Source organism: Heterodontus francisci, chromosome 26, assembly GCF_036365525.1.
Source record: "Heterodontus francisci isolate sHetFra1 chromosome 26, sHetFra1.hap1, whole genome shotgun sequence".
In the NCBI taxonomy this organism is placed as follows: domain Eukaryota; kingdom Metazoa; phylum Chordata; class Chondrichthyes; order Heterodontiformes; family Heterodontidae; genus Heterodontus; species Heterodontus francisci.
The window spans coordinates 20,807,634-20,834,867 of NC_090396.1; the positions used below are offsets into that span (position 1 = coordinate 20,807,634).

At 44.4% G+C, this 27,234-nt stretch overlaps 1 protein-coding gene across 3 annotated transcripts in view; it reads right to left on the minus strand.

The window, feature by feature from the left end:
* Window positions 1-27,228, minus strand: part of LOC137384217 (caskin-2-like) — a 276,988-nt gene extending 249,760 nt beyond the window's left edge. For all 3 annotated transcript variants that reach the window (XM_068057900.1, XM_068057898.1, XM_068057896.1), the window contains exon 1: window positions 27,156-27,228. In XM_068057900.1, the coding sequence (XP_067914001.1) occupies window positions 27,156-27,204 (49 nt within the window). In that variant the 5' untranslated portion in view covers window positions 27,205-27,228. The remainder of the gene's footprint in view (window positions 1-27,155) is intronic.
* Between the last annotated feature and the right edge of the window lie 6 nt (window positions 27,229-27,234).

Here is a 27,234-nt window from a genome sequence, read left to right on the forward strand (position 1 = left end):
GACCAATTTTTTTGCCTTCCTTCCAGTCCAGGGGTGCAGAGGTCAACACTCCAAAACCCACTCGAGATCAGCACTGACGGTGGATCTTCACGGTTCAGTACCATGCAACCCATCAGCAAAGTCAAATTCAGCCAGATTTCGCCTCAGTGGTAGCCAGGTGATCCACACTCTACTGACTACCCATTCACCAGGTGCGTTCCTCTCTCAGGGTGCAGCACTTACCAAACAGGAGGGCGGTGGAAAACCCCACAAGTTCCTTTATGGATTGACACTCTTCCTCCCGAGACAAAGCGGGCACCATGCATGTGTTTCAAAAGCCTGTGGCGAGTGAATGCAACCAACCCATAGGGTTACACCAAGACTACATCACAGAAACAGGCCATTCGGCCCAACTGCTCTATCCCAGTATTTATGCTCCACATGAGTCTCTTTCTCACCTTATTTCATCTCACCCTATCAGCATAAATTTCAATTCCTTTCTCCTTCATGTATTTATCTAGCTTCCCCTTAAATGCATCTATACTAATCACCTCAACCATTCCACGAGATAGTGAGTTCCATATTCTAACCACTCCCTGGGTAAGGAAGTTGCTCCTGAATTTCCTGTTGGATTTACTGGTAAATATCTTTGTGATCAAAGGTCCCAGACCTGAAACATTAACTCTGCTCCTCTCTCCACAGATGCTGCCAGACCTGCTCAGTATTTCCAGCACTTTCTGTTTGTAATTCAAATTTCCAGCATCTGCAGAATTTTGCTTTTATATTTATGGCCCATAGTTTTGGTCTCCCACACAAGTAGAAACAACTTCTCTACCTCAACCCTATTAAAACCCCTTCATAATTTTAAAGACCTCTATCAGGTTACCTCTTGGGCTTCTCTTTCCTAGGGAAAGGAGCCCCAGCCTGTTCAGTCTTTCCTGATAGTTGTTAGCTCTCTGACCCAAAGCAAAGAGCTCGGGCAAGAGTGCAAACTGCACCCTGCTTGTTTGAAACGCGACATCGCAGCATGTTATTAGAAAACTTAGGAAAATGAGAACAGAAGGAGGCCATCCAGCCCCTCAAGCCTCTTCTGCCATTCAATTAGATCACAGCTGAACTGTATCTTATCTCCATCTACCTGCCTTGGTTCCGAAACCTTGAATACCTTTCCTAACAAAGGTCCATCAATATCAGTTTTGAAACTTTCAATTCACCACAGCAAAAGCAGATTTTTCTTTTTGGGAGACAGTTCTCCAGATTTCAAAAACAGAAGATTAATTGGATCTAGCCTTCTGTCTAGGGTCACTCCACACAATGCAGTTTAGCGGCCCTGCGTAAATGGATTTAGAAACACAACAGAAAGGAAGACCAGCCCGAAGGACGACTTTCTTTCTTTCAGGATTAATCCAATGCATAGATCTAAGGAATTAAATATGTAGCTCTCCCAGACTGCATCTCTCCATATTAGAACTGGCTGACAGTCCCTCAGTTTAATCCCTGATACAATCTACTGACATTTAAATTAGATGAGATGAGAAAAAAGCTGTGCCATATGGCACCGCGGGTAAGATGCAGTGAAATCGGGACGTGACAAGTCCTCTCAAATAACAGGCCACAGGACAGGAATGGAAAAACTGTCAAGAGTTGACGTCCACATGATCAGGTGGAGTGGAATACAGCTGCCACCACCCACCCGACTCCCTCACCTGGACAGGCCTGGCCAGGTGGATTACACCTATCATAAGAATATGACATAAGAAATAGGAGGAGTAAGCCATAGACGCTGCTCTGCCGTTTAATATCATAGCTGAACTTGCACATCAACTCCATTTTCCCAACCTATCCTATATCCTTGATTCCCCTTGGTACCACAATTTTAAAAAGGTGCAGCACAGATACCAAGAGTCTGGAACAATTCAGTTCTGGTTCCTATTTTACTCTCTCTTTAAGTCCCCACCCCTTGCTGGACTAGGCTGAGGAACAGGAATCTTTGGCTGATTCCCACACTGTCTCACATGCCCGAGGATCAATCGAGACCAGCTCACTCAACATTGATCCTGAAATCTTCCTGGCCATTTCAACAAGAGGGCCGAAGCTTTAGAATCATAGAACGGTTACAGCACAGAAGGAGGCCATTGTGCCCAGCCCTCTGTAAGAGAAACTCAGCTAGTCCCACTCCCCTGCCCTTTCCCCCTAGTCCTGCACATTTTCTCTATTCAGGTGCTTATCCAATTCCCTTTTGAAAGGCACAATTGAATCTGCTCCCATCATTCTCTCAGGCAATGCATTCCCGATCCTAACCACTCGCCGCATAAGAAAGTTTTTCCTCATGTCGCCATTGCTTCTTTTGCCGTTCACTTTAACTCAGTGTCCTCTAGTTTTCAACCCTTCTGCCAATGGGAACGGTTTCTCTCCATCTACAACACGCATGATTTAGGACATCTCTATCAAATCTCCTCTCAACCTTCTCTTCTCTGAGGACAACAACCCCAGCTTCTCCAAACTATCCATGCAACTGAAGTCCCTCATCTCTGGAACCATTCTTGTAAATTCCACCAGCTGATGCCCTCTTGAAGTCTATCACTATCCTCCTCACAGTTCACAATACCTCCATGTTTTGTGTCATCAGCAAATTTTGAAGTTGTGGCCTGTACATCCAAGTCATTAATGTTGATCAAGAAAAGCAATGGTCCTAATAGTGACCCCTAGGGAACCCCACTGTATACCTACTTCTAGTCCAAAAAACAACTGTTCACTACTACTCTGTTTCCTGTCACTCAGCCAAATTCATATCCATGCTGCCACTGTCCCTTTTATTCTATGGGCTTCAACTCTGCTGGCAAGTCTATTTTATGGCACCCTATTAGATGCCTTTTGGAAGTCCATGCTCACCACGTCAACTACAACATTACTGTTAATAATTCTTTCTTTTACCTCATTAAAAACTCAATCAAGCGAGTTAAACACGATTTGCCTTCAACAAATCCATGCTGGCATTCCTTAATTCATCCACACTTGACCAAGTGGCAGTTAATTTTGTCTCAGATTATCATTTCTAAAAACTTTCCCACCACCAAGGTAAACTGACTGGCCGATAGTTGGCGGGTTTATCCTTGCATCCTTTTTTGAACAAAAGTGTCACATTTGCGATTCTCCAATCCTCTGGCACCACTCCCATATGTAAAGAGTATTGGAAGATTATGGTTTAAGCCAAACATATAATAGAAATTCAAGCGGTGGTCTGGCAAAAAAAATTGTTTACCAAGAGGTAGTTAGAATGTGAAATTCACCACCACAAACCACTGTTGAGATAAAGTCCATGAATTCTTAGCCTGCATCAGAATTTTATGGCTTCAAGTTCCACTCCAGAGACTCAAACATGTAATCTAGGCTGACACTCCAGTACAGTACTGAGGAAGTGCTGCACTGTCAGAGGTGCCATCTTTCAGATGAGATGTTAAACCCATAAGTCCCCATCTGTCCTCTCTGGTGAATGTGAAAGATCCCACGGCGCTACTTTGAACAAGTGCAGGGAATCTCTCTTGGGGGTCCCGGCCAATATTTATCCCTCAACCAACATCACTTAAAAAAACAGATTATCTGGTCATCATCACATTGCTGTTTCTGGGACATTGCTGTGACTACACTTCAGAAGTACTTCATTTGGCACTTAAGGTCATCCGGAGGTCATGAAAGATGCTATATAAATACAAGTCTTTCTTTTTCACCTTATGTGAAGTGTTAACTGATGCTTTTTCTGAATGGGGAAAACATGTGGCCTAAGAATCAGGCAGTCGTGTTTTTAAGGCAGGTCAGTGATTATGGGAACCATACTGTGGTGTTTGGACTGGAAATAACTCACACAAATACTCTACTTGATCAGCCACACTGACTCTCTCCTTTATTCATATCTCCTCCCAAAGGGAGGGGAGTATCAAAATATAATCAGCTTTTATCATATACTGCACTCCCTTCTCACTTATAAAAATGATTACCTCACAATACAATATGACTCAACCAATCTCAACGGTATCTGCATTTTAACAGGTTGGATTGCATTTTTGTTTTCTCTGTAATCACAACCGCTACATATATGACCAGTACAACCAGAGTAAATTACATGAAAAAAAAAGTTTCTTTTGCCACAACACCAGTATGTGTTTGGCGAAAACCATCATTTGACAAGAAATAATGAAAAGAACAACTTCTTTCCTGAAATAACACTGCAAGATTTATATGCATCTTTTGTTTTGCATACTATTTGCATACACACAGTATCAAACTGCACTACTTCAAGTATTTCAACGTACCATTTCGTCTAATGGCCTTTTATTTGACACAACAAAGTAATATAAATAATAAGACTTAACCTCTCTTGGAATGGGAAGTAGGCTTATACTTCCAATTTCCCAATTCCTCGTTAACTGCTTGCTTCTTCCTTCCGACATACTCTCAATTAATCTATCTGGCTTCTTTCTCTTTCTGTCTGGGTATCTTCTTCCATTTCCATGAGCTTGACTCTGCTCTCTCAACATTTCTGACTGTCAAACCTGAACTTTGACTACTAACTCAACTTAATGGTTGGGACTGTGACATTGACTTATTAGTCTTATTCAAAGCCCCTTGTTCACTTCGCTCTAACGGGGGATTATGTGATACCGGCAAACTTTCAGTTTCTTTGTGACTTTCCCTTTCTTCCTGACTTCCGCTTGGGCCTGTAGGAGGAATTTAGACTATAGGAGAGTTATCGTGCTGTCCTTTCATCAGATTCCCCTGTTCAAGCAAATAATCTATATGGCAGTCTCTCTCCAATCTTCACTAGATACATGAAAACACCTAGTCTCTTCACAACAACTCCAAACACATACTTCTCCTTACCACCTTGGTGGTTTTTCACCATGACCATTTGACCAGCACTGAATTCTTCCTGTTTCATGCCTGGTAGATCATGACTCATCTTCACTTTGTCTTGCTTTTATCTTAATTTGCTATTGCTATCAGGCTTAAGCAAACTAAACCTTGTGCTTGGAGCATGTTTAAAGGCTAACTCAAAGGTTAGCAACCTGTTGAAGACTGTAGGGTTAGGAAATTGTCTCGCCTGTGTCGAAGGGAAATATGGGAATCACTGCCTAGCTTGTCACCTAATAAATACATTTGCAAAGACGTCTTCACAATCTGCACACTTCTTTCTGCAGCACCATTCAATGCTGGGTGATATGATGGTATCAGAGTGCGTTTGACTCCATTCTTTCTCAGAAATTTTCCGTACTCTTTGGACGTTAACAGGTCATTATCTGACACTAACATCTCTGGCAACCCATAAATTGCAAACCTACTTCTTAAAACCTTAACAGTTTTGCCACTTGTGGTATTGGGTGTAAACTCAACATTTGTCCACTTGCTATAGCTATCGACCAAAACAAAATACTCTTTACCTTCCATTTCAAAGAAATCGACACGTACTCGTTCCCATGGTTTTCTTATGTTTGACCATGGAATGAAAGACCTTTGGGTGGATCATTTTTCATTCCGAGACACACTTCACAACTTTTCACCAACTCTTCAATAACTCTATCTACCTTTGGATACCAAAAATTGCTTCTTGCTACTGCTTTTACACTGACTATCCCCGTGTGCTCTTGATATAGTTCCTCTAACAATCTCTCTCTAAATCTTGGCGGAATAATGACTCAATGGCCAAAGGGGACAGCCTCAGTTCATTTCTGTGTGTGCAATACTCCTGTAGTTTCCCATCACCACACTCTTTAGGCCAGCCATTCATGACATAATTTATCATTCTACTGAGCGCCACATCCCTGTGAGTTTCTTCACCAACTTCTCTGGCCGACACTTCCACGTCATTTGCGTATGTAAAGTAATTCACAAGTAACTCACTGGCCAAGAATGAATCAGTCTTCACAGGAAATCTTGAAAGGGCATCTTTATTAGCGGGATCTGCCAACTTAAGATATTTAATATCGTACTGACGAGCCATCAAAATCAACGCCCATTTCTGAAGCCATGCTGCCACTAGGGATGGTGCCCCCTTCTTTGAACCAAATGTGATCGTAAGGGCTTGGTGGTCAGTTAAACTGAATCTCCAACCGTACAGGTACTTGTGGAACTTTCTAACACCATATATGATGGCTAACACCTCTTTCTCAACTTGATAATGTTGCTCTACTTTGTTAATGTATGTGAAGCTACAGGCCTCTCCACACCATCTTTCATTATATGAGATACCATCACACCTAACCCCTGTGGTGAGGCATCACACGATAAAGCCAGTTGTTTCTTGGAATCACAGTGGGCCAAAACAGCATCACTAGTCAGTACTTCCTTCACTTCTTCAAATGTACCGATGACTCCCAAGTAATTCCATTTTTGGGCAGTTCATACAGTGGCGCAAATGTGTTAGCTAAGTCAGGAATGAACTGCGAATAATACACAACCTCTATGAAGGTTCTACATTCTTCTTTGTTCTCTGGTCTCTTTGCTTTCAACTTTTTCTTGCATTGGGTGGACACCTTCACCATCTATTTGGTGACCCAGGCATGTTACACTTGACACCATGAAGCAACACTTGTGCTTGTTGCTTTGATGCCATACTCTTGAAGTCAATCTAGGACTTTGTTCAACCTTATAATGTTCTTCCTCTGCCTTACCGCTAATTAGAAAGTCATCTAAGAAGCAGCATATTCCCCTCATCCCACTCAGTACCTGATCCATGACACTCTGGAACACTGAGGGAGCAGTAGACACCCCAAATGACGACCTTTCATACTGGTACAACTTGGAGTGTGTTGGAATGGCAAGCAATTCCTTGCAATTGTCAGTTAGTTGTAATTGCAAATATGCATTTGACAAATATTTCTTACTGAACACCTTCCCATTGGCTAAATTGAAAACAAATCATCACTGGTAGGCAGTGGGTATCATTTTCAATCACCTTATAATCTCCACAAATCTGAAAGGACCTGTCTTCTTTTTTTTTAACTACCACAATGGGCACAGCCCATTCACTGCTCTTCACCTTAATTGCCCCTTTTCTTTCTAATTTACCTAATTCTTCACTTACCACTTCTAAGTGGGCATAAGGCACTGGCTTAGCCTAACAAATGCTGGCTGCTGTATATGTTCCTTTATCTTGACCAACCTTGTGATGCCTAATTTTCTCATTTGATCCTCGTTGCTCAAAAACCACTTTGAGAAAGTGCTAAGACAGCACAATGGCAGACGTATTCTTACTGATCTCCATCATAAATAACTCAGCCCTGTTTAACTGTATCTTCTTAAGCCAATTCCTTCTCATTAGGGAGACTTATTTCCTTCTACTATTAACAATGCAAGTAATAGGATGCATCATCTTATTCCACCCTATCACTAATCTGATCGACCACTGGGATACTAACATTGGAATAACTAGTCAGTTTCACACCAGTTTTGCATAGGGAATGTGTCTTAGGGATTTCTTGTACTCTTCTGAGATAACAGACACTGTTGCATCTGTATCAACGATAAAAGTAAGTTGTGAATCTTCTACTTTCTTTCTACTGTGGGCATTGGAATTATATCTTCAGCCCACTTACTCTCAGCTTCCATGGGTTTTTGTTACTCTCAGACTGAGTACAACTCTTGACTTCCCTGCTTGATATCATCATCACCTTTTGTTTCCATATATATCATGCGTGCATTTGAGGACTTTCAGGCTCCCAAACTAGCTTTCGATCTACCTTGGCCTGGTGCTTGACCGTGAACCGACGCTTGTTCTGACCTGGTGCTTGACCATGACATGATGCTCGAGAGCAACCTGCAGCATTACTGTTTCCTCTACGCCTGCATGCTATCTGGATATGACCAACTTTCCTACAGGCACAACACTTTGGCTAGAAATGGAGACATTGAGATGGTTTGTGGCTACCATGGCAACAGTAACATCTGAACTTCTGACTCACTGAGGACTTGGCTGCCGCCACCTGGATACTGCTGAAATCCAGTGGATCTTGCCTGCCAGCTTGGAAAAATAATTCCCTTGCAAATTGCAACTAAGTCTTGCTGCCATTTCCATGGCATCACAGACCTCCCTCCACATCAGCTCATTTCCTTTAGTAAACAGCTTGGCTTGCATTTTATTGTTCTTTAGGCCGCCTACAAAATTGTCTCGAAGGTTCGTCTCTAAGCTCGTGCCTTATGCACAGTGACGGGAGAGTTTCTTTAACTCAAGACTCATTAATAATGGAAAATAAGGAAATGGCAGATGAATTGAACAAATAGTATGAATCGGTCTTCACTATAGAGGATACAAGTAACATCCCAGAAATAGCTGTAAATCAGGAAATGGAAGGGAGGGAAGAACTCAAGAAAATTACAATCACCAGGGAAGTGGTACTGAACAAATTGTTGGAGCTGCGGGCTGACAAGTCCTTGGGTCCTGCTGGACTTCATCCAAATGTCTTAAAAGTGGCTAGTGAGATAATTAATGTGTTGGTTTTAATTTTCCAAAATTCTCTAGATTCAGGGTAGGTGCCATTAGACTGGAAAATAATGAATGTAACTACTTTATTCAAAAAGGAAGGGAGACAGAACGCAGGAAACCACAGGCCAGTTAGCTTAACATCTATCTTAGAGAAAAATGTTAGAAGTATTATGAAAAACGTTATAGCAGGGCACTTAGAAAAATTCAAGGTAGTCAGACAGAGTCAACATGGTTTTGTGAAAGGGAAATCATGTTTAACCAATTCATTGGAGTTCTTTGAAAAAGTAACGTGTGCTGTGGATAAAGGGGGACCGATGGATGTAATGTACTTAGATTTCCAGAAGGCATTTGATAAGGTGCCACAAAGACTATTGCAGGAAATAAAAGCTCATGGTGTAGGGTGTAACATATTGGCATGGATAGAAAATTGGTTAGCTAACAGGAAACAGAGAGTAGGCATTAATGGGTCATTTTCTGGTAGACAAGAAGTAATGAGTGGTGTGCCACAGGGATTTGTGCTGGGGCCTCAACTTTTTATAAATGACTTGGATGAAGGGACTGGAGGTATGGTTGCTAAATTTGCTGATGACACAAAGATAGGTCGGAAAGTAAGTTGTGAAGAGGACATAAGGAGGCTGCAAACGAACATAGATAGGTTAAGTGAGTGGGCAAAAATCTGGTAAATGGAGTATAATGTGGGAAAATGTGAAATTGTCCTTTTTTTTTTTTAATTCATTCATGGAATGTGGGCCTCGCTGGCCAGGCCAGCATTTATTGCCCATTCCTAATTGCCCTTGAGAAGGTGGTGGTGAGCTGCCTTCTAGAACCGCTGCAGTCCATGTGGGGTAGGCACACCCACAGTGCTGTTAGGAAGGGAGTTCCAGGATTTTGACCCAGCGACAGTGAAGAAATGGCAATATAGTTCCAAGTTAGGATGGTGTGCAGTTTGGAGGGGAACTTGCAGGTGGTGGTGTTCCCATGCATTTGCTGCCCTTGTCCTTCTAGTTGGTAGAGGTCGTGGGTTTGGAACGTGCTGTCTAAGGAGCCTTGGTGCGTTGCTGCAGTGTATCTTATAGATGGTACACACTGCTGCCACTGTGTGTCGGTGGTGGAGGGAGTGAATGTTTGTAGATGGGGTGCCAATCAAGTGGGCTGCTTTGTCCTGGATGGTGTTGAGCTTCTTGAGTGTTGTTGAAGCTGCTCCCATCCAGGCAAGTGGAGAGTATTCCATCACACTCCTGACTTGTGCCTTGCAGATGGTGGACAGGCATTGGGGAGACAGGAGGAGGCGAGTTACTCGCTGCAGAATTCCTAGCCTCTGACATGCTGTTGTAGCTACAGCATTTATGTGGCTGGTCCAGTTCAGTTTCTGGTCAATGGTGACCCCCAGGATGTTAATAGTGGGGGATTCAGCGATGGTAATGCCATTGAAAGTCAAGGGGAGATGGTTAGATTCTCTCTCATGGAATTAAACTGAACCCTAGTATTTCAGGGACTACTTGTGTGGAATACATTTCATAAGTTCCTTTATACAAAGTTAGCTGTAATTAAATATATTGCAATTACAACCAGTAGGAAAGACTCAGATATATACACATTCAGTTTAGTAGCTCCAAATATGCAATGTGAACTTTTCCTTTCTGATTTCCTCTTTCACCCATCAACCAGTCAGAGTCCATTTGGTGACTTTATTTACAAGAATCGGAAAAGCGAGCAGTTTCAAGGAAGCCAGCCAGGGATTTTTGACCCCCTCAAAGCAACACTTTGAATGACAGGGGAGACACTGTGTCTGGTCATGTGATCGGCTCAATAAGGTTTACTTTTTTTTTTGGACCCTTTTAAAAACCAGTGTGTTGGACAAAAAGCAGGCATTCGAAATTTTGAAACTTAGACTTGACCTGCCTGGAGACCAGAGAAAAAGACCTCTCTCTGTAAAGGAAACTTGCATCTCGTGAAAAGAAACCCTGTATTTGAAAGGTGGCAGATTCCTATTGCCTCCTGTCTCTGAAGAATTCCTGCATCCAGTGTGGTTCCTGTTGTCTCCTGTGTTTTGGGAAATCCTGGAACCTGAAGAAAGCTTCTACTACTGTACTGCTGCTGTGAGTCCCAAGCAGACCTGTCGCTGCACCCCTGCTGAAAGACCTATGTGACGCCTGCTGTGGCCGAATTGCCTTGAAAGCCTACTGACTGTTCATCAACCTTGCTTGGACAGACTTCGAGCGGCATCCCACTATTCGACTCTGGGACATCGCACTCAACCAAAGGATTTCCTACCAGGATGTGAGAAACTGATTTATTATATTATTCCTTCTATTCCTAAGAAACAGCTGTAAACCAAAACCCTTTTCTCCTGGTTAACTGTTTCTTTGAATGTATGCATGTGTGCATGAGGAGCAGGGAAATATATATAGATTTATCTCATTAGTGATTAAGACTTAATATTATGTTTTTCCTAATAAATAGTGAATGTTGTTGTTGTTTAAAGAAACCTGGTTGGTGTGCTTTATTCTGGGGGACAAATGGAGTCTGGCCATTGTTCAGTAGGTGGGAAAAATCCATTGATATGCTGTGACTTGTGGAGAAGTGGGACTGAATTAACAATGCATTTCTCCTGCCTTGGTCATAACAATTGTCATTGCCTGGCAATGTGTGGCACAAATGTTACTTGCCAATTATCAGCCCAAGCCTGGAAGTTGTCCAGGTCTTGCTGCATAAGGACATGGGTTGCTTCAGTGTCTGAGGAGTCACGAATGGTGAACATTGTGCAATCATCAGCAAACATCCCCACTTCTGACCTTATGATTGAAGGAAGGTCATTGATGAAGCAGCTGAAGATGGTTGGGCCTAGGACACGACCCTGAGGAACTCCTGCAGTGATGTCCTGGAGCTGAGATGATTGACCTCCAACAATCACAACCATCTTCCTTTGCGCTAGGTATGACTCCAACCAGTGGAGTTTTCCCCCTGATTCCCACTGACTCTAGTTTTGCGAAGGCTCCTTGATGCCATACTGGGTCAAATGCTGCCTTGATGTCAAGGGCAGTCACTCTCCCCTCACCTCCTGAGTTCAGCTCTTTTGTCCATGTTTGAACCAAGGCTGTAATGAGGTCAGGAGCTGAGTGGCCCTGGCGGAACCCAAACTGAGCGTCAGTGAACAGGTTATTACGAAGAAAATGCCACTTGATAGCACTGTCGACAACTCCTTCCATCACTTTGCTGATGGTCGGGCGTAGACTGATGGGGCGGTAATGGGCCGGGTTGGATTTGACCTGCTTTCTGCGCACAGGACATACCTAGACAATTTTTCACATTGTCGGGTAGATGCCAGTGTTGTAGCTGTACTGGAACAGCTTAGCTAGGGGCGCGACTAGTTCTGGAGCACAAATCTTCAGTATTATTGCTGGAATGTCATCAGGGCCCAGAGCATTTGCAGTATCCAGTGCCTTCAGCCGTTTCTTGATATCTGGATATGATCACACAGAAGTGGTTTCGGGCTATCCCTTCTCTGATTGTTGGTCAGTGTGACCCTGGAGAAAGACAGCATAATCTTGAAGGAGGTGCCCTTCTTCACACCACCCCCTTACACAGTGTACACACCACCAGGAGGTGGTTCTGTTCACCATGTTTGGAGCCAAAAGCACTGTCGACAAACTTCAAGGCCATTTTTCATTGTTGCCTTTACCTCTGATATCAGGTAGGGTCCACAGCTAGAAGGGGTGAAGTCACATCACACATTTAGTTGTTCCACTATTGCTACTGGCATCTAAATCCACTCCATGGGCCAATCCGCCCAAATTAGCAACACCAACAGCTGCATTATAAGTTATTGAAACCAGTCCCTCCTTATAAATGGATTATTACTCCAACCCAGTCACACCCAGGAGGCTGAACAGGATACAGCCAAATGAGATCAGATCACTCAAAGTTCTGTTTTTAAATCAGAGGCTGACAGCTTAACTACAAATGCAAGTTCTTTTGTTTTTTTCTTGAGCCTTTGAGATATCTATTACCGCTCCCCACTCTCACCTCCCATGATAAGGACACCAATGTCTCAGAAAGCTGACTGACATGTCGACTGAACTGCTCCTGAGACCTGACTGCCCACTCTTGAAAGGGAAAGCTGGGCTTATGACTAACTGAGTCATTCCAAAGGGATTTCTATTTCTCCGATTGGAAGCACACAGAGACTCAGCATCTGCTTAAAAGAAAATCCCCCAAGGATTGTCTGGGATCTTTGGACCCATTGAAATGTTTTCTGGAGAGCTGCCCGTATTTGGATCTACACTTACCTGTCCATGTACACTCAGTGATGTGAAAGCATTTACACTCCCAATCATCCTGCAGGCAGCTTTGTTTTCAAACATGGTCAAAAGCAATGAGATAGCCTGGGACTTTGCACATGAAGTCAAGAAAAATTCTTTGTAAATTGAGGAGTTTTACAATGGCAGTTTTACACAAAACATTTTTCCTTAACTTTCCCCAAGGAGCAAACTGTATCCTCAAAAAAATTCCTGTTAAAAACTCTGGCGGAATCATAGGAATTTTTAGTGTAGAAGACAATTGCTTGGCCCAGTCTGTCCCAGTGCTGACTCCCCCACTGGAGCTCTCTACTCTAAAGCAATTCCCTTACTCTCTTCCTCACACCTTTCAATATTTTTCCTTTTCTAGCATTTATCCAACTCCCTCATAAATGCTGTGCTCGATTCAGCTTCAATAGCCACTCTCATAACGCCTATGCAATTATTTTTTCTAAACTTCCCCTTAATGCTTCTAGTACTAATTGTAAACGTATATCTTCATGTTCTTCATCAGTCGACAGAAATAATTTTGCCACTATTTATCCCTCAAATCTTCTCCATTGTTTTTTTAAGGATCATTTCTCATCTCCCTCTTGCAGCAAATCTAGACCACAATTTTTCCAAGTCTTTCAAAACCTTACCCTGTCATCCTTGGTATCCTCCCAGTGAATCCTTTCCAATCCTTCTTATGGATACAATATTCTTTCTCTAAAAGTGTCCAAAATTGCACAAAGTACCCAAATGTGGCCTAACCAACTGCAGCCATGTCCAACTTCCTCATAGAATCTTACAACACCGAAGGTGCCATAGGAAAATGAGTGGGAAATTTAGCCACACGAGCCTGTTCCACCATTCAATGAGATTATGGCTGATCTATGAATTAACTACAGATACTCGCCCTAAAGCCTGGCTACCCAACCCGAACCCCACATATGTAGTCGGGTCTAGTTGGGTTCAGGTTGTATCGGTCGAAATTCCGAGTCCAGCATTTGTCAGGCTAGACACAGCTTCCGGGATCAGGCTTACCCCTGATTCCCCACAACACCAGCTGCAGGAATAGCCTGCTTCCGGAACAGATGAAGGAGATCCGTGTCACGTCGGGTGGGGCGCGAAAAAAAATTAAAGGGCTCAGGTCGGATCCGGGGTAGGTTTTAATTTTACACCCGAGCCAGGCTTTAACTTGCCCATTGCCAATATCCCTTTGGATAACAAACATCTGACTTAAAATTAACAATTAATCGAGCATCAATTGCTGTTTGTGGAAGAGAGTTCCAAACTTCTACCATCCTGTGCGTATAGAAGAGTTTCCTAATTTCACTCCTGAAAGGTCTGGCTCTAATTTTTAGGTTAAGCCCCCCAGTCCTAGACTCTCCAACTAGCGGAAATAGTTTCTCTCTTCCACATTATTTGTTCCCCTTAATATCTTGAAAACTTCGATCACATCACCCTTTAACTGTATAAATTCCAGGGAATAAAACATTCAACATTCAATCTATCATGCCTGAAATGACTGTCGGAGCCTCATTCCCCAGCACTTCTCCTTTTAAATTATTACTTTTTCCAATGTTTATCTACTTCCATTTTAAAAGAAGATTATGGATTCTGCTTCCTCTGTTGTTTCTGGTCGGGCATTCCATGTCTCTAAAGACTTGCATTTAAATTGCACTTTTCATGAACTTAGGATGTTCCAAATTACTTCACAGTTAATGAAGTAATTTTGAAGTATAAGCACTGTTGTAATGTAAGAAACGTAACAACCAATTCGCACAAAGTAAGTTCCCACAAACAGTAGCAAGATAAATAACCACACAATCTGTTTCTTAGTAATGTTGGTTCAGGGCTAAATATTGGCCCAGGACACCAAATGAACTCACCTATTCTACTCAATGACTCACCAAGCAGTTACATTATCAAAGTCACAGCTAATCCTGAACACATCTTTCAGATCACTGATGATGAAAGGTCACTGACCTGGAACATTAATGCTGTTTCTCTCTCCACTGATGCTGTCAGACCTGCTGAGTATTTCCAGCATTTTTTGTGTTTATTTCAGATCAGTGCCTTGCTTTCACATTCGATAATTTGCATCTAAATCCCATTTGCCCTTGCTATGGCTTCTTTCATTGGCTTCTAATGCTCAATTGTTCACTTTCAACTTTAACACTGGACTGAAGCAGATCCTTACTCGAAGTGGAGCCTTTCAAGAAATAACAATTTACTGCATTCTTTGCTCTGATCAGGGAGAAACAATTAGCAATGTCTTGCTGTGCAATAACTCCCTACCACCCCCACCCAGCTAGTTTTCCTGGGGTGGTTTCCTGACGCAGCCTCCTTGTCTTAGCTTTTTGTGCAATCAGCATGAGCAAGCTGAGCAAGAACAAATACCAAACATTGGCTCGGCGTGTTGCAACCTGTCAGTCGGCTTGTAGTAACACTCCATTAAACACAAATCAAAACGAAAGCTGGACAGGTTTGTGCAGTGAGAGATGTTCAATGAGCTGCTGGATATTGCCACTCCACAGAAGAATTCAACACTCAGATTCTTGTGGCAAATGGGCTGGAATCTCTGATCGGTGGCACACAGTGTGTCTGTCCGGTTAAGAGCACCAGTTTTTGTTTGAATGTTGTGCCGTCTGAGGAAAATGACCATTTCAAAGGAGTTTTTTTTGTTGCAAATTTTCTTCCTTTCTCTCCTCGATTTCAAAGAATTAAAGTACCTTACAGCACAGAAAGTGGCCGAAAGGCCCATCATGCCTATGCGGCTCTTTGAAAGGGCTATCCAGTAAATCCCAATTCCCCAGCTCTTTCCCCATAGCCCTCCAAACTTCTCTTTTCAAGTATTTATCCAATTCCCTTCTGAAAGTTACTATTGAATCTGCTTCTACCACACTTTGTGTATTTCAGCTGATCATTACTTGCTATGTAATTAAAAACTTCTCATCTCCCCTCTGATTCATTTGCCAATTATCTCAAATCCGTGTCCTCTGGTTACTGACCCTCCGTCCACTGGAAACCGTTTATGCCAAGTTTCCTTTCTTCTCCCTTCAGGCATTGGGTCTCCATGGGGTTTGGTACCAAGAGCACCCACCCCCCCAACAACTCTCTGACACCTCCCTTCAAACAGGCACACACTGTGCTTGAGACTAAACAGTGGCAGTGGGCTTTTCGACAGCAGAATGAGGAGCCATGTCTTGTCCTTATAAAAGAGGGGATGTGTCTTTGGAACCCTGGCTGATGTCCCCCTCCCCTAACTCAGCTTCGTGCTGACTTGGAGTCAAACCTCGGCCCTTCTGCTCTGTATGGCACACCGCCTGAACCCACATTTTAAAAGGTGAGGGTTTAGGTTGAATTCTTCAACCTGCGTCAGCTCCATGCCACCCTGTCTCATTTGCAAGATAATGTACACTAGGCAAACCTGCTTATTAACAAGTCATGAGAAACATTACATTGACAATTAGCGCATGCCAGGGACTACGGCAAGTGTGTCTCTAATGAATCGACTCTCGAGACTCAGTCAGCAAACATCGCACTCAACAGCTCATCAGCTACCGACACCTGCTTAAACATTGGCAGGATTCAGTGCCACCAGAAACCCACTAGCATAAACATGGGAAATGTAGAGCTTCAGGGAAATGGATCAAAGGCGGGTTAATGGAGTTGAAGTACAGATCAGATGTGATCTAACTGAATGGTGGAATCGCCTACTGCTGTTGCTATGTTCTCCTCCCTCACACGTCTCCAGAGGTGAACTGAGGCACAATATAATCCTCGGGTTTGCATTTCGCACCTTTCACGACATTCCAAAGCATTTCACAGCCAATGAAATTCTTTTGAAGTGCAGACATTTTTGTAGTTCAAGAAACACAGCAGCCCATTTGCGCACAGCAAGCTCCCACAAACAGCAATGTGACATTGAACAGATAATCTGCTCTTTTTTTTAAAAAAAGTGATGTTGGTTCAGGGATAAATATTGGCCAGTACATCGGGAAGAACTGCTCTGCACTTCTTATGAAATAGCGCTGTGGGGTCTTTTACAGCCACTTGAGGGCGGCAGATGGGGCCTTGGTTTGATGTCACAGTCAAACAACAGCACCTCTGGCATTGTAGCACCGGAACGCCAGCCGAGATATTGTGCTCGAGCCTCTGGACTGGGACTTGAACCCACGACTTTCTGTCTCAGAATATCTCATGCTCACTTTCCAATTCCAATCTGTGAATCTAGGTTTCTGATCCATTCAAGTACAGTACTGAGTAACAGACCAGAAGAGGCTCAGATTCAATCCCCGATCTGGGCAGACTAGTTTGATCTTGGTCAAATGGCATTTGGAGTATCGGTGGTTTTGCTGAGGGGGAGTAATCACTGCTGATTGCTGCCCAGTGATCGCAGCTGGAAAAAGCATCTTTGTGAACAGGGGACAGGACTGGGCTCAGCTGTGATGCCCCCGAAGGTCAAATATCCTGCTGACACACACTACTTAGGCTGACAATAATGAATGGCCACTTCAAATGGATTTTGGTGGACTGCCACTATTTATTAAGCCGTAGTCCAGAGACCGTCAATGCCTTCGGGAGAGCTGGGGTTGAGGGGGCAGGTGGGAAAATTATGCAATTTTTAAAAAAGAAATATGCTCCACATTATGGTTGGAGATTCCTTTCGGTCATCTTTAGGAACCCCCTCCTATCCCCAACAATCGGGCTTTGTAAACTTTACAGCGGAATCAATCCTCCAAGTTGTTCAATACATGACGATTTGATGTTGGCACCCGGATTATTTTATGTAAATTCACTCTTAGGCCAAAACACTTCAACGTTCTGTCAATACACTTGCTGTGTGTTGGCCTTAATTCACCCCTCAAATTACTGCCATCACCTGAGACAGATCTGTCCCCACCAGCAAGTCACCCTCGCATACAGAGTTCAAAATGTTCACTCCAGACACAACACAAGCTTGCAAGGACAAAATCCACAATTGTTTTTTCACAGTTCAAACAGATGTAGTGTGAGAATTTAACACAGGTTTTATGCTTTGCTGTAACCGCAATGACAGGGTCATCCTTGATGGCTGAGCAACTTTATCCAGTGAGTAACTGAGCCGTGATGGACCAAGAAGGGAGCAGCTGCTCTCAGCTGGGACAGGGGTAGGTGCGCCGGTATTAACCTCATCGCCCTTTGTTTGGGGAGGTGGGGGGGAAACCAGACAGTGCTCCCATTCCTTGTCGCTCTCCAGTTGCCCCCACCACAGTGCACTGTGTGGGGGTAGCGGGCGAGAATAGCAAATGGGTTTGGCTTCCCTAGCTGTGCTCGAAAAGCCCGCCAACGTTCCCTGGAGAGACTCAAACATGCAACACAGAATGGCTGTTTAGACATTTTTATCAGATGACAGCCGGTGCTCACATAGTCCTAAGAAATTAATGTGCTGAGGAATGGGCAGCGGGGAGGGAATCAGAAGGGGAGGAAGTTCTACTCATAACATTTTAGAAGTGGACATCAAAACAGTTCTGCACCACATACACCTGACAGCACAATGAGTGACTCTTTCCATCTCGTCTCAAGAGTTGTAATGATTTCCCTTTAAAAAGGGGCCAAGCAAATCCAACAGAATTGGAAAGGTGGCCAGGCCATGTGAGAAGGACCTCGGATACTCTGGGACTCATCGCGTTTTCCAAAGAAACGCCCAGTGACATCATGGGATGGAAAAGCAAATCTAAAATCCCTTCAGTCTCTATTCCCCTGCTTTCAACAAAAGGTCAGCAAACAGGAGCTGCCATGCCAAGAATGTTGATAATTGAGATCACGTGTTGACATTGGTGGAAAGAGTTCTGTTCCTACCACAGACAACCCTCACTTTGACAAGTGAAGAAAAGATACACATTATTAAAACTGGATTGGGAATCGAACAATTAATCCATTTTTTTTTTTAATTGAATACCTCAGAGGAGACCTACATTAAACTGGTTTATATAAACTGGAATCTCGTAGAATCATACAGTACAGCCCACCATTCAGCCCATCATACCTGTACCAGCTCTTTGACAGAGCTATCCAATTAGTCCCACTTTCCTGCTCTTTCCCTGTAGCCCTGTAGATTTTCTCCTCTTCAATGCCCTTTGCAAGTTACTATTGAAGCTGCTTCCACTGCCCTTTCAGGCAGGCAGTGCAATACAGATCACCACAACACAGGGGTCCTTCGATTTCATTCGACCTTTGCCAGGGCAATCTGCTCATTCAAGCCCTGAATGCACAGGAAGCTCTCTCCAAGAGACACGCTCTTCCAACAACCTCTGCCCAGGACTCTCACAGGATTTACACCCATGCAGACATTGAGATGCCAAGAATCCATCACCCTGCCAACAGATGTGAACAATTAGTCTTCGGGATAATTAGTGACCTTCAGCAGAGCTCGAGCCAGGTGAGTTAAGAGCGTGTGGCCTAAGCGGTTATTCAACGAGTCCTGCAATAACAACTCCTGTATTATTTGAACTTGTGTGTGACTCCCTTCCTCTGTGATTGTCATGCCAGTCGCCATCCCAAACAAGGGAACAGATAGGCAATAAACACTCAGTCTGGCTGCGTGACCTGCTAGTAGGAGCCATACAAGAGTTACTTAGAAGGGGTAGTGGGTGGAAGTGGGGCAGGGGGTTGGGGGTGGGGGGTTGTGGGAGGATAGGGCAGGATTAGTTGCCCACTCTTCCTTCTGGAGGTATCATATAGCATGATAGCTGGGCCTGGCAATTCATATCCTCCCCTCCCGACACTGCGCACTCCTTTCTCGTTTCATTATCACAAGGTCCGATAGGTACAATCCTAAGTACAGTAATACACCAGGGCCAAGCCAAGCCCCAGGATATTCAGCATCTACCCAGACTACAGAGACATCCTGAAGGACTATTGTCTTGTGACAGCTCAAGAGCTTCCTCCTCCTACTTTTCTCACTATCAAGGGCACACTGTGTAAGCCCTGTCTTTTGCAGGTGGAAACAAATTCTCCCTTTAGCACAAGGAGTTCACCACTCGAGAGGGCTCATTTGGTAAAGGCTTTGTGTAAGTTGAGCTCCACAGAACAAAACATTTCGGGTTCAAATCTCAGACTGTACAGAGCTCCCTTTTCTCAAGCAGTGTGGTGACAATTGGCCTTGGCAGCCCAAGCAGTGGGGGAACAATCAGACAGGATCCTTGTTCTTCATTATTGTCCTGTAATCCATGCTGGAAAGTGTGTGCACATGCGTATACGTGCACGTGTGTGAGTGCACACACAAGTGTACATAACATAATAGGAGTAAGGGTAGGCTATTCAGCGCTTCAAACTTGCTCTCTCGTTCATTAAGATCATGTCTGATTTTCTACCTCAGCTACATCTTCCCAAACTATCCTCATATCCCTTGATCCCCTTAGTATCTGAAAATCTATGGATCAGCCTTGAATATACTCAAACAACTGAGCATTCACAGCTCTCTACAGTAGAGAATTCAAAAGATTCACAACCCTTTGAGTGAAGAAATTTCTCCTCGTTTCAGTCTTAAATGGTCGACCCCTTATTCTGAGTTTGTGACTTCTAGTTCCAGACTTCCCAGCCAGGGAAACATCCTCCCAGCCAGGGAAACATCCTCCCAGCATCTGCCTCCTCAAGCCCTAAAGAATTTTATGTTTCAATTAGATCACCTCTCGTCTACTCAATCTCTCCTCATAGGACAATCCCCTCATCCCTCTCATCCCAGGAATTGGTCCAGCGAGCCTTCATTGCACTCCCTCTAAGGTAAGTACATCCTTCATTCGGTAAGGAGACCAAAACTGTATACAGTACTCCAGGTATGATCTCACCAAGACCCTTACAACTGCGTAAGACTTCTTTACGCTTATACTCCAAACCCTTTGTAATAAAGGCTAACATACCATTTGCTCTCCGAATTGCTTGCTGCAGCTAACCTGTGCATACAAGGATATCTGGGAGCCTCTGAATCCCAACATTTCCCAGGCTCTTTCCATTTTAAAAAATGTACACGCATGTGTTGTATGTGTGTGTACGAACACACATGGGTGTATGTGTGTCTGCCTGCATGTTTGTCAGTGTACACTGAGACAGGACATGATAAGGTCCCTACTCACAGTCTAGGCTCACACATACACTGCTGAGGTGACAGAAAGGCATTAGGTGCCCATGGAACTTCATCTCCGTGAGAAGCAGCACCATCAACAGGAGAGAAAAAGTTGCTAGAAATGATAGAGCAAAATGAATCGGAAGCCTGAATGGAGAGTGGAGGATAATACAAGGGTTAAGCACCTGGGAAGGACAGCATTACCCCTGAAATCATCAAGAGTGCCAAGCCTGCTATACTCTCAGCACTGCATGAACTGCTTTGCCTGTGCTGGGACGAGGGAGCAGTACCACAGGACATGCACGATGCCAATATCATCACCCTCTATAAGAACAAGGGTGATCGCGGTGACTGCAACAACTACCGTGGAATCTCCCTGCTCAGCATAGTGGGGAAAGTCTTTGCTCGAGTCGCTTTAAACAGGCTCCAGAAGCTGGCTGAGCGTGTCTACCCTGAGGCACAGTGTGGCTTTCGAGCAGAGAGATCCACCATTGACATGCTGTTCTCCCTTCGCCAGCTACAGGAGACATGCCGTGAACAACAGATGCCCCTCTATGTTGCTTTCATTGATCTCACCAAAGCCTTTGACCTCGTCAGCAGTCGTGGTCTCTTCAGACTACTAGAAAAGATTGGATGCCTACCAAAGCTACTAAGTATCATCACCTCATTCCATGACAATATGAAAGGCACAATTCAGCATAGCGGTGCCTCATCAGACCCCTTTCCTATCCTGAGTGGAGTGAAACAGGGCTGTGTTCTCGCACCTACGCTGTTTGGGATCTTTTTCTCTCTGCTGCTCTCACATGCGTTCAAGTCTTCAGAAGAAGGAATTTTCCTCCACACAAGATCAGGTGGCAGGTTGTTCAACCTTGCCCGAAGAGTGAAGACCAAAGTACGGAAAGTCCTCATCAGGGAACTCCTCTTTGCTGACGATGCTGCTTTAACAACTCACACTGAAGAGTGTCTGCAGAGTCTCATCGACAGGATTGCGGCTGCCTGCACAGAATTTGGCCTAATCATCAGCCTCAACAAAACGAACATCATGGGACAGGACCGACAACCAATTTTATCTGCAGCACCTGTGGAAGAGTCTGTCACTCTAGAATTGGCCTTTAGAGCCACTCCAGGCGCTGCTTCACAAACCACTGACCACCTCCAGGCGATTACCATTGTCTCTCGAGACAAGGAGGCCAAATAAGAAAGAAGGCACCCCCTGCCACATTGCACCGTCACCCCCGCCCCCCGACCCTGACCCCAGTCCTAGGCAGGGGCTCAAAACCACAAGATGTAATGAGGTTTGTCAGATCAGAAGTGTCCGAGAGGCTTTTGGTTCCTGTGGTCTGCATATTAACAGCTTGCACTCTCAGCACTAATTAGTCAGACACAGCAGAGATTGGAATGGAAACTCGGGAGATATTTCGCTCTTGGCCAGTTGGAAAGAATTAGATGCAGAAAGTGCCGTGTTATAACTATCCAAATACTGGGGCAGTCTGTGACGCAAAGTGCTGCTGCTAAAATTATGAAACTGAATTTCTTAATTCACATTCCACACAGAATAATGTATTTCAAATGGAAAGCAACAAGAATATAAAGACACACATTTTTCTCCGCCAGTTAAAGTCACTCCACCTCCCCTGCAAGCTTCAGGAAGTACAAACTATAGCCCACACCCATGCACTTTCAAAAACAATTTGCATTTATAAAGCACCGTTAATGCAGTAAAACAAACTTTGGCTTTGAGCCAAATAGGGTGATAAGAGGACAGATTTTTAAAGCTTGAACAAAGAGATTGGTTTTAAGGGGGCACCTTACATGGAGAGAGAGGCTGACAGGTTTAGGGAGGGAATTCCAGAGTTTAGGGCCTAAAGACATCTGAAATCCCAGCCGTCAATGGTGGGACAATGTAAATCAGAAATGTGCAAGAGGCTAGAATTGGAGGAGTTTACAGATCTCTGAGGGTTGCAGGAGCAAGGTCATGGAAGGATCTGAACACAAGGATCAGAATTTTAAAATCGAGGCGTTTGACGGACCGGGTGCCAATACAAATCAGCGAGCACAGGGGTGACTGGCGAAGGGGACTTGCTGCAATTTAGGATGCGCACAGCCAAGTTTTGGATGAGCTCAAGTTCAATTAGGGTTAAAGCTGGGAGGCCAACCTGGAAATCATTGGAGCAGTTGAGTCTGGAGGTGGAAAAAAATTGGTCAGTTAATGGGCAGACAATCCATTCCTACAGTTTATCCCCCAACCAGTGAGGATGGAGAAGGTTAGAGATAGGGAGGGACGAGCCTTTGGAGGGATTTGAAAACAACCCAGGATAGCCAAAGTCAGTTGATGCACCCTTAACACCATCCCTATTGATATCAATGAACACAGTGCACTGGCTGTGCATACACCCAGTCAGTTAACCAGGAGCATCCAAAATCCTTAGCTACAAAAATATGGAGCAAAATTATTTTCAGTTTAAAAATCTCTGCATGGAGAGCAGAAGGTAATCTGATACAACATACATCTCCCCTTGTCACTTCATTACTCAATGACTATCCACTCCACCACACTCGCAGATACTTTCCCTGTTGTATCAATTCCTTTACATCAAGCACTTTTGGCATTCGGGCCAGCATCAACCATGGCGTTGTTGATGGTGAGATCATGTTCCACAGCTGGAGTAGGAGGGGCACAGGAACTGCAGCTGTGGGTTACTGTTATTTCAGGTTGACAGCCAAACAGAAACAGCAAGCTGCAGATCGCCTGGTCAGGCTAATGCCACCCCACAGCAAGGTGTTCCTGCATCAAGGGAGCACCCAGCCAGCAGAGTGTTTCTATAAAACAGAAAGGGCAAGAGGCACAGAAGAGGGGATGGGGGTGGAGGGAGGGGGGGTGGGGGGAGGTGGCACTGAAGGGTCTTGGTTTAATCTCTCATCTGAAAGACACAGCTCCAACAGTGCAGCACTCCCTTAGTACTACACTGGACATCAGCCTAGATTATGCGCTCACGTCTCTGGAATGGAGCTCGCACTCACTCAGAGGCGAAAGTGCTGACTGACAGCCACAGCTGACGCACTAAAAGTGAAAAGCTTGGACTCCAGGTAGTCTTTAATACCCGAATGCCAACATCTTGACATCTGGAATTGTCACAAGTTACAGGTCCTTCATTCTCCAACTCAGGGTGCGTCTCCAGTGGGATATCCACTATGTGTTATTGATACAGCTGTTTGTGTGTTGAAAGCAGAAGTGGGGGGGGTGGCAGGGCAGGGGGTGGGGCGGGGTTGTGGCATTGGCTGCCCAAGGTGCCTAATGTCTTTTGCGCTTTCCATACTGGGATCTGGCCCATTTTGAAGACTTACAGCCTGAGATACCTCAGCAAAATGCACAAACACGATAGGCGGGAGAAATGTGAAAACAGAATATGCTGGAAGCACACTGTTGGCCAGGCAAAATCCAAAGAGAACAGACAAGATGTTTTGGGTTGATATCTTCATCCCATCAGTGTGCTGGATTGGGATCCAGTGTCCAACCCACTATGCCATCTGGACACAGTGGGGGTTGGTTTTTCTGTTCCTGTGAATGGGGTAACCAGGGTGCAAGGGATTAAGGAAAGTCAGGCAGTGAGGCGGGGGGTGGGGGGGAGAGAGGGGGGCAGTATGAAGCGCTGCTGGTGGCAGGGTTGGAGGGCGGGGGAGGGGGGCGCGGTGGTGGGGGCAGTCTGCCTGATTCTCAATATGTCCCGACGCAGGAAGGTCAGAATCTGTCCCAAAATTAACTTAAGAGTTTCTGAAAATATGTCAAACTTTCACTCACTTGACGTCAGCAAGACTGATTTGTATGGCTGAGTCGTCTAGAGTAGAACCTGAGTCAGTTACCAAACAGGCAAGTGTGCTCAGTTAATAGCACTAGCAGAAGGTCCTGGGTTCAAATCCTAGTCTCAAGCATACAAAATCTGACACTCCCAGTACCGTAATGAGGGAATAATGAGGGTTTAACATCTCATTCGAAGACAGCACCTCCGACAGTGCAGCGCTCCCTCAGTACTGCACTGGAATGTCAGCTGAAATTATGTAGTCAAATCTCTGGAATGGGGCTAGCACCCATAACCTACTGACTCAGAGGTGAGTGTGCTGACTGACTGATCCATCCATGGCTGATGTACTAAAAGTGAAAAGCTTGGATTCCAGGAAGTCTTTAATATTATAATCTTGACATCTGGAATTGTCACAAGTTACAGGTCCTTCGCTCTCCAAATCAGGGTACGTCTCCAGTGGGATATCCACTATGAGTTATTGCTACAGCTGTTTATGTGTTGAAAGCTGTCCAGATACTCAGGGGTTGGATTACACCAATATAAACTGGTCCATCACAGCTGGACTGAATGACTTCCCTACATTACAGCAGTGAGCGCATTTCTATTTCATTGGCTGTAAAGCACTTTGGATCAGGAAAGGTGCTATACAAGAAACAAGTTATTTCTTATTGCATTTAGAGGATTTGCTGAAAAGTGGTACTTGAATGTCACTTAATATCTCTTAAACGGCTTTATAAAAACGAACTACAGCCAAAACCAAATTCATACTGGCTGTAGTGTGAAATAAATGTCACTTTTCTATTAGTGACCTTCTAGTTTGGAGTTCAAGAGCCCAGCTTCTGGGAAGCAACTCCAGGCTGTTTGACTGAAACTGGATTTAACACCATGAGAGGCAGCTCCTGAAATTTTATAAACAACTTGCATTTATGTAGTGCCTTCAATGTCGAAAAACATTCTGAGGCATTCCACTGAATTGTAATCAGGAAGATACAAATCCAGACTCAGCTACAGGAGGAAATGTCAGGAAGTGATTAAAAGCTAGATCAAAAGAGATGAGTTTTCAGTGATAAGAATCAATTCAGCACTGAACTAAAAATGGGCCTTTCTACCCTCCTGGTCTGGCATCACCTCAATTTTAAAATTCTCATCCTTGTTTTCACATCCCTTCTTAGCCTCGCCTCCCCCTATCACTGTAACCTCCTCCAGTCCTACAACCTCCGAGATATCTGCACTCATTTAATTCTGCAGTCTTGTGCATCCCCAATTTTCATCGCTCGATCATTCGGTGGCCGAGCATTTCGTTGTTCAGGCCCTGAACACTGGAATTCCCTCCCCAAACCTCTCCCCCTCGAAGTCGCTCCTTAAAACCTTGCTCTTTGACTAAACGTTTGGTCATGTGACCTAATATTTCTCTATGTGGCTCAGTGTTAAACTTTGCCTGATAATGCCTCTGTGAAGCCTTAGGATATTCGTGTTATGTAACAGGCACTATGTAAATGCAAATTCTTGCTGATGTTCTAATCCTGGATCGTTTTGACTTTAATATCTTTGACCACTCCCATCAGCAACCATCAACTCTCCACACCTATGAGATGGTCTATTTTAGCCTCGAGCTCCAGATAAGCTTCCAGTCATGCGTCCAAGATAATGAAACACTTAGGCGCTAGTCTCTTAATTGCTTTGAAGCTTCTGGGCTGATCCTGTGCCTTCAGAGGATTGGTCTTATCTTTGAGGAGTGAGCACAACATCCACACTTTCAGACCTAATTTTTGAAGCTTAAAGCCATCGAGCGGGTTTATTTAACAAAAAGAGGCACAAGCAAAATCTCTCCCCCTCAAAGTGGTGCAGCGATGCAAGCCCGCTTTACCGGGTGCCAACCCCGGTAACGGGGCGGGGTGGAGAGGGGTCTCTGAGAACATTGTGGTTGTCCAGGGGGTCCCAGGAGTGACTGTCAGACAGGGATTGACAGCTTCCCAGTACTCCCTTTGAACTGGGTGCAGTTGGAAATAAAAAAAAGGGGGCGGGAGATCGTGGGCGTGAAATTGGACATGAACGGAGACCCAAACCGGACAGGATTGGACCTGCCGCCCGTTACACACCCCGCCCGATAATCAATCGCATTGATTCAATGGAATTGAGTATTAAGCGTGACGGGTAACAGTCAGTAAATGCGATTCCGCTTGGTTTGTATCCCCCGCCCATGTCCAATTTCACCCGGGTCTCCACTCCAGTGACTGCCCCGGAATTGTATGGCGAATTTCGCGGGATCCCATCACTAGCTGTGCACCCCTACATTAAAACCAAGACCACACCCTACAAAGTAAAAGTTGATTTACAAAACTCCAACTTTTCTAATGCACCAGGGGTACCAAACACGTTCTCCAAAATCGCCAGCAATAGATATAAAACATATTCCCCCCCCCCCCCCCCCCCCCAAAAAAAAACCTTCAAAGAACAGCCTTGCAGACTGCGGCTGGCCTTGAAAAGAGAGAAGGGATCAGGTTACTTACTGCTTTTTGAAGCCTTGATCTTGATCAGTAACTTCTGTGCAGCTGGCATATCGCCGTTCTTCACCGCTTGGACCAGCTC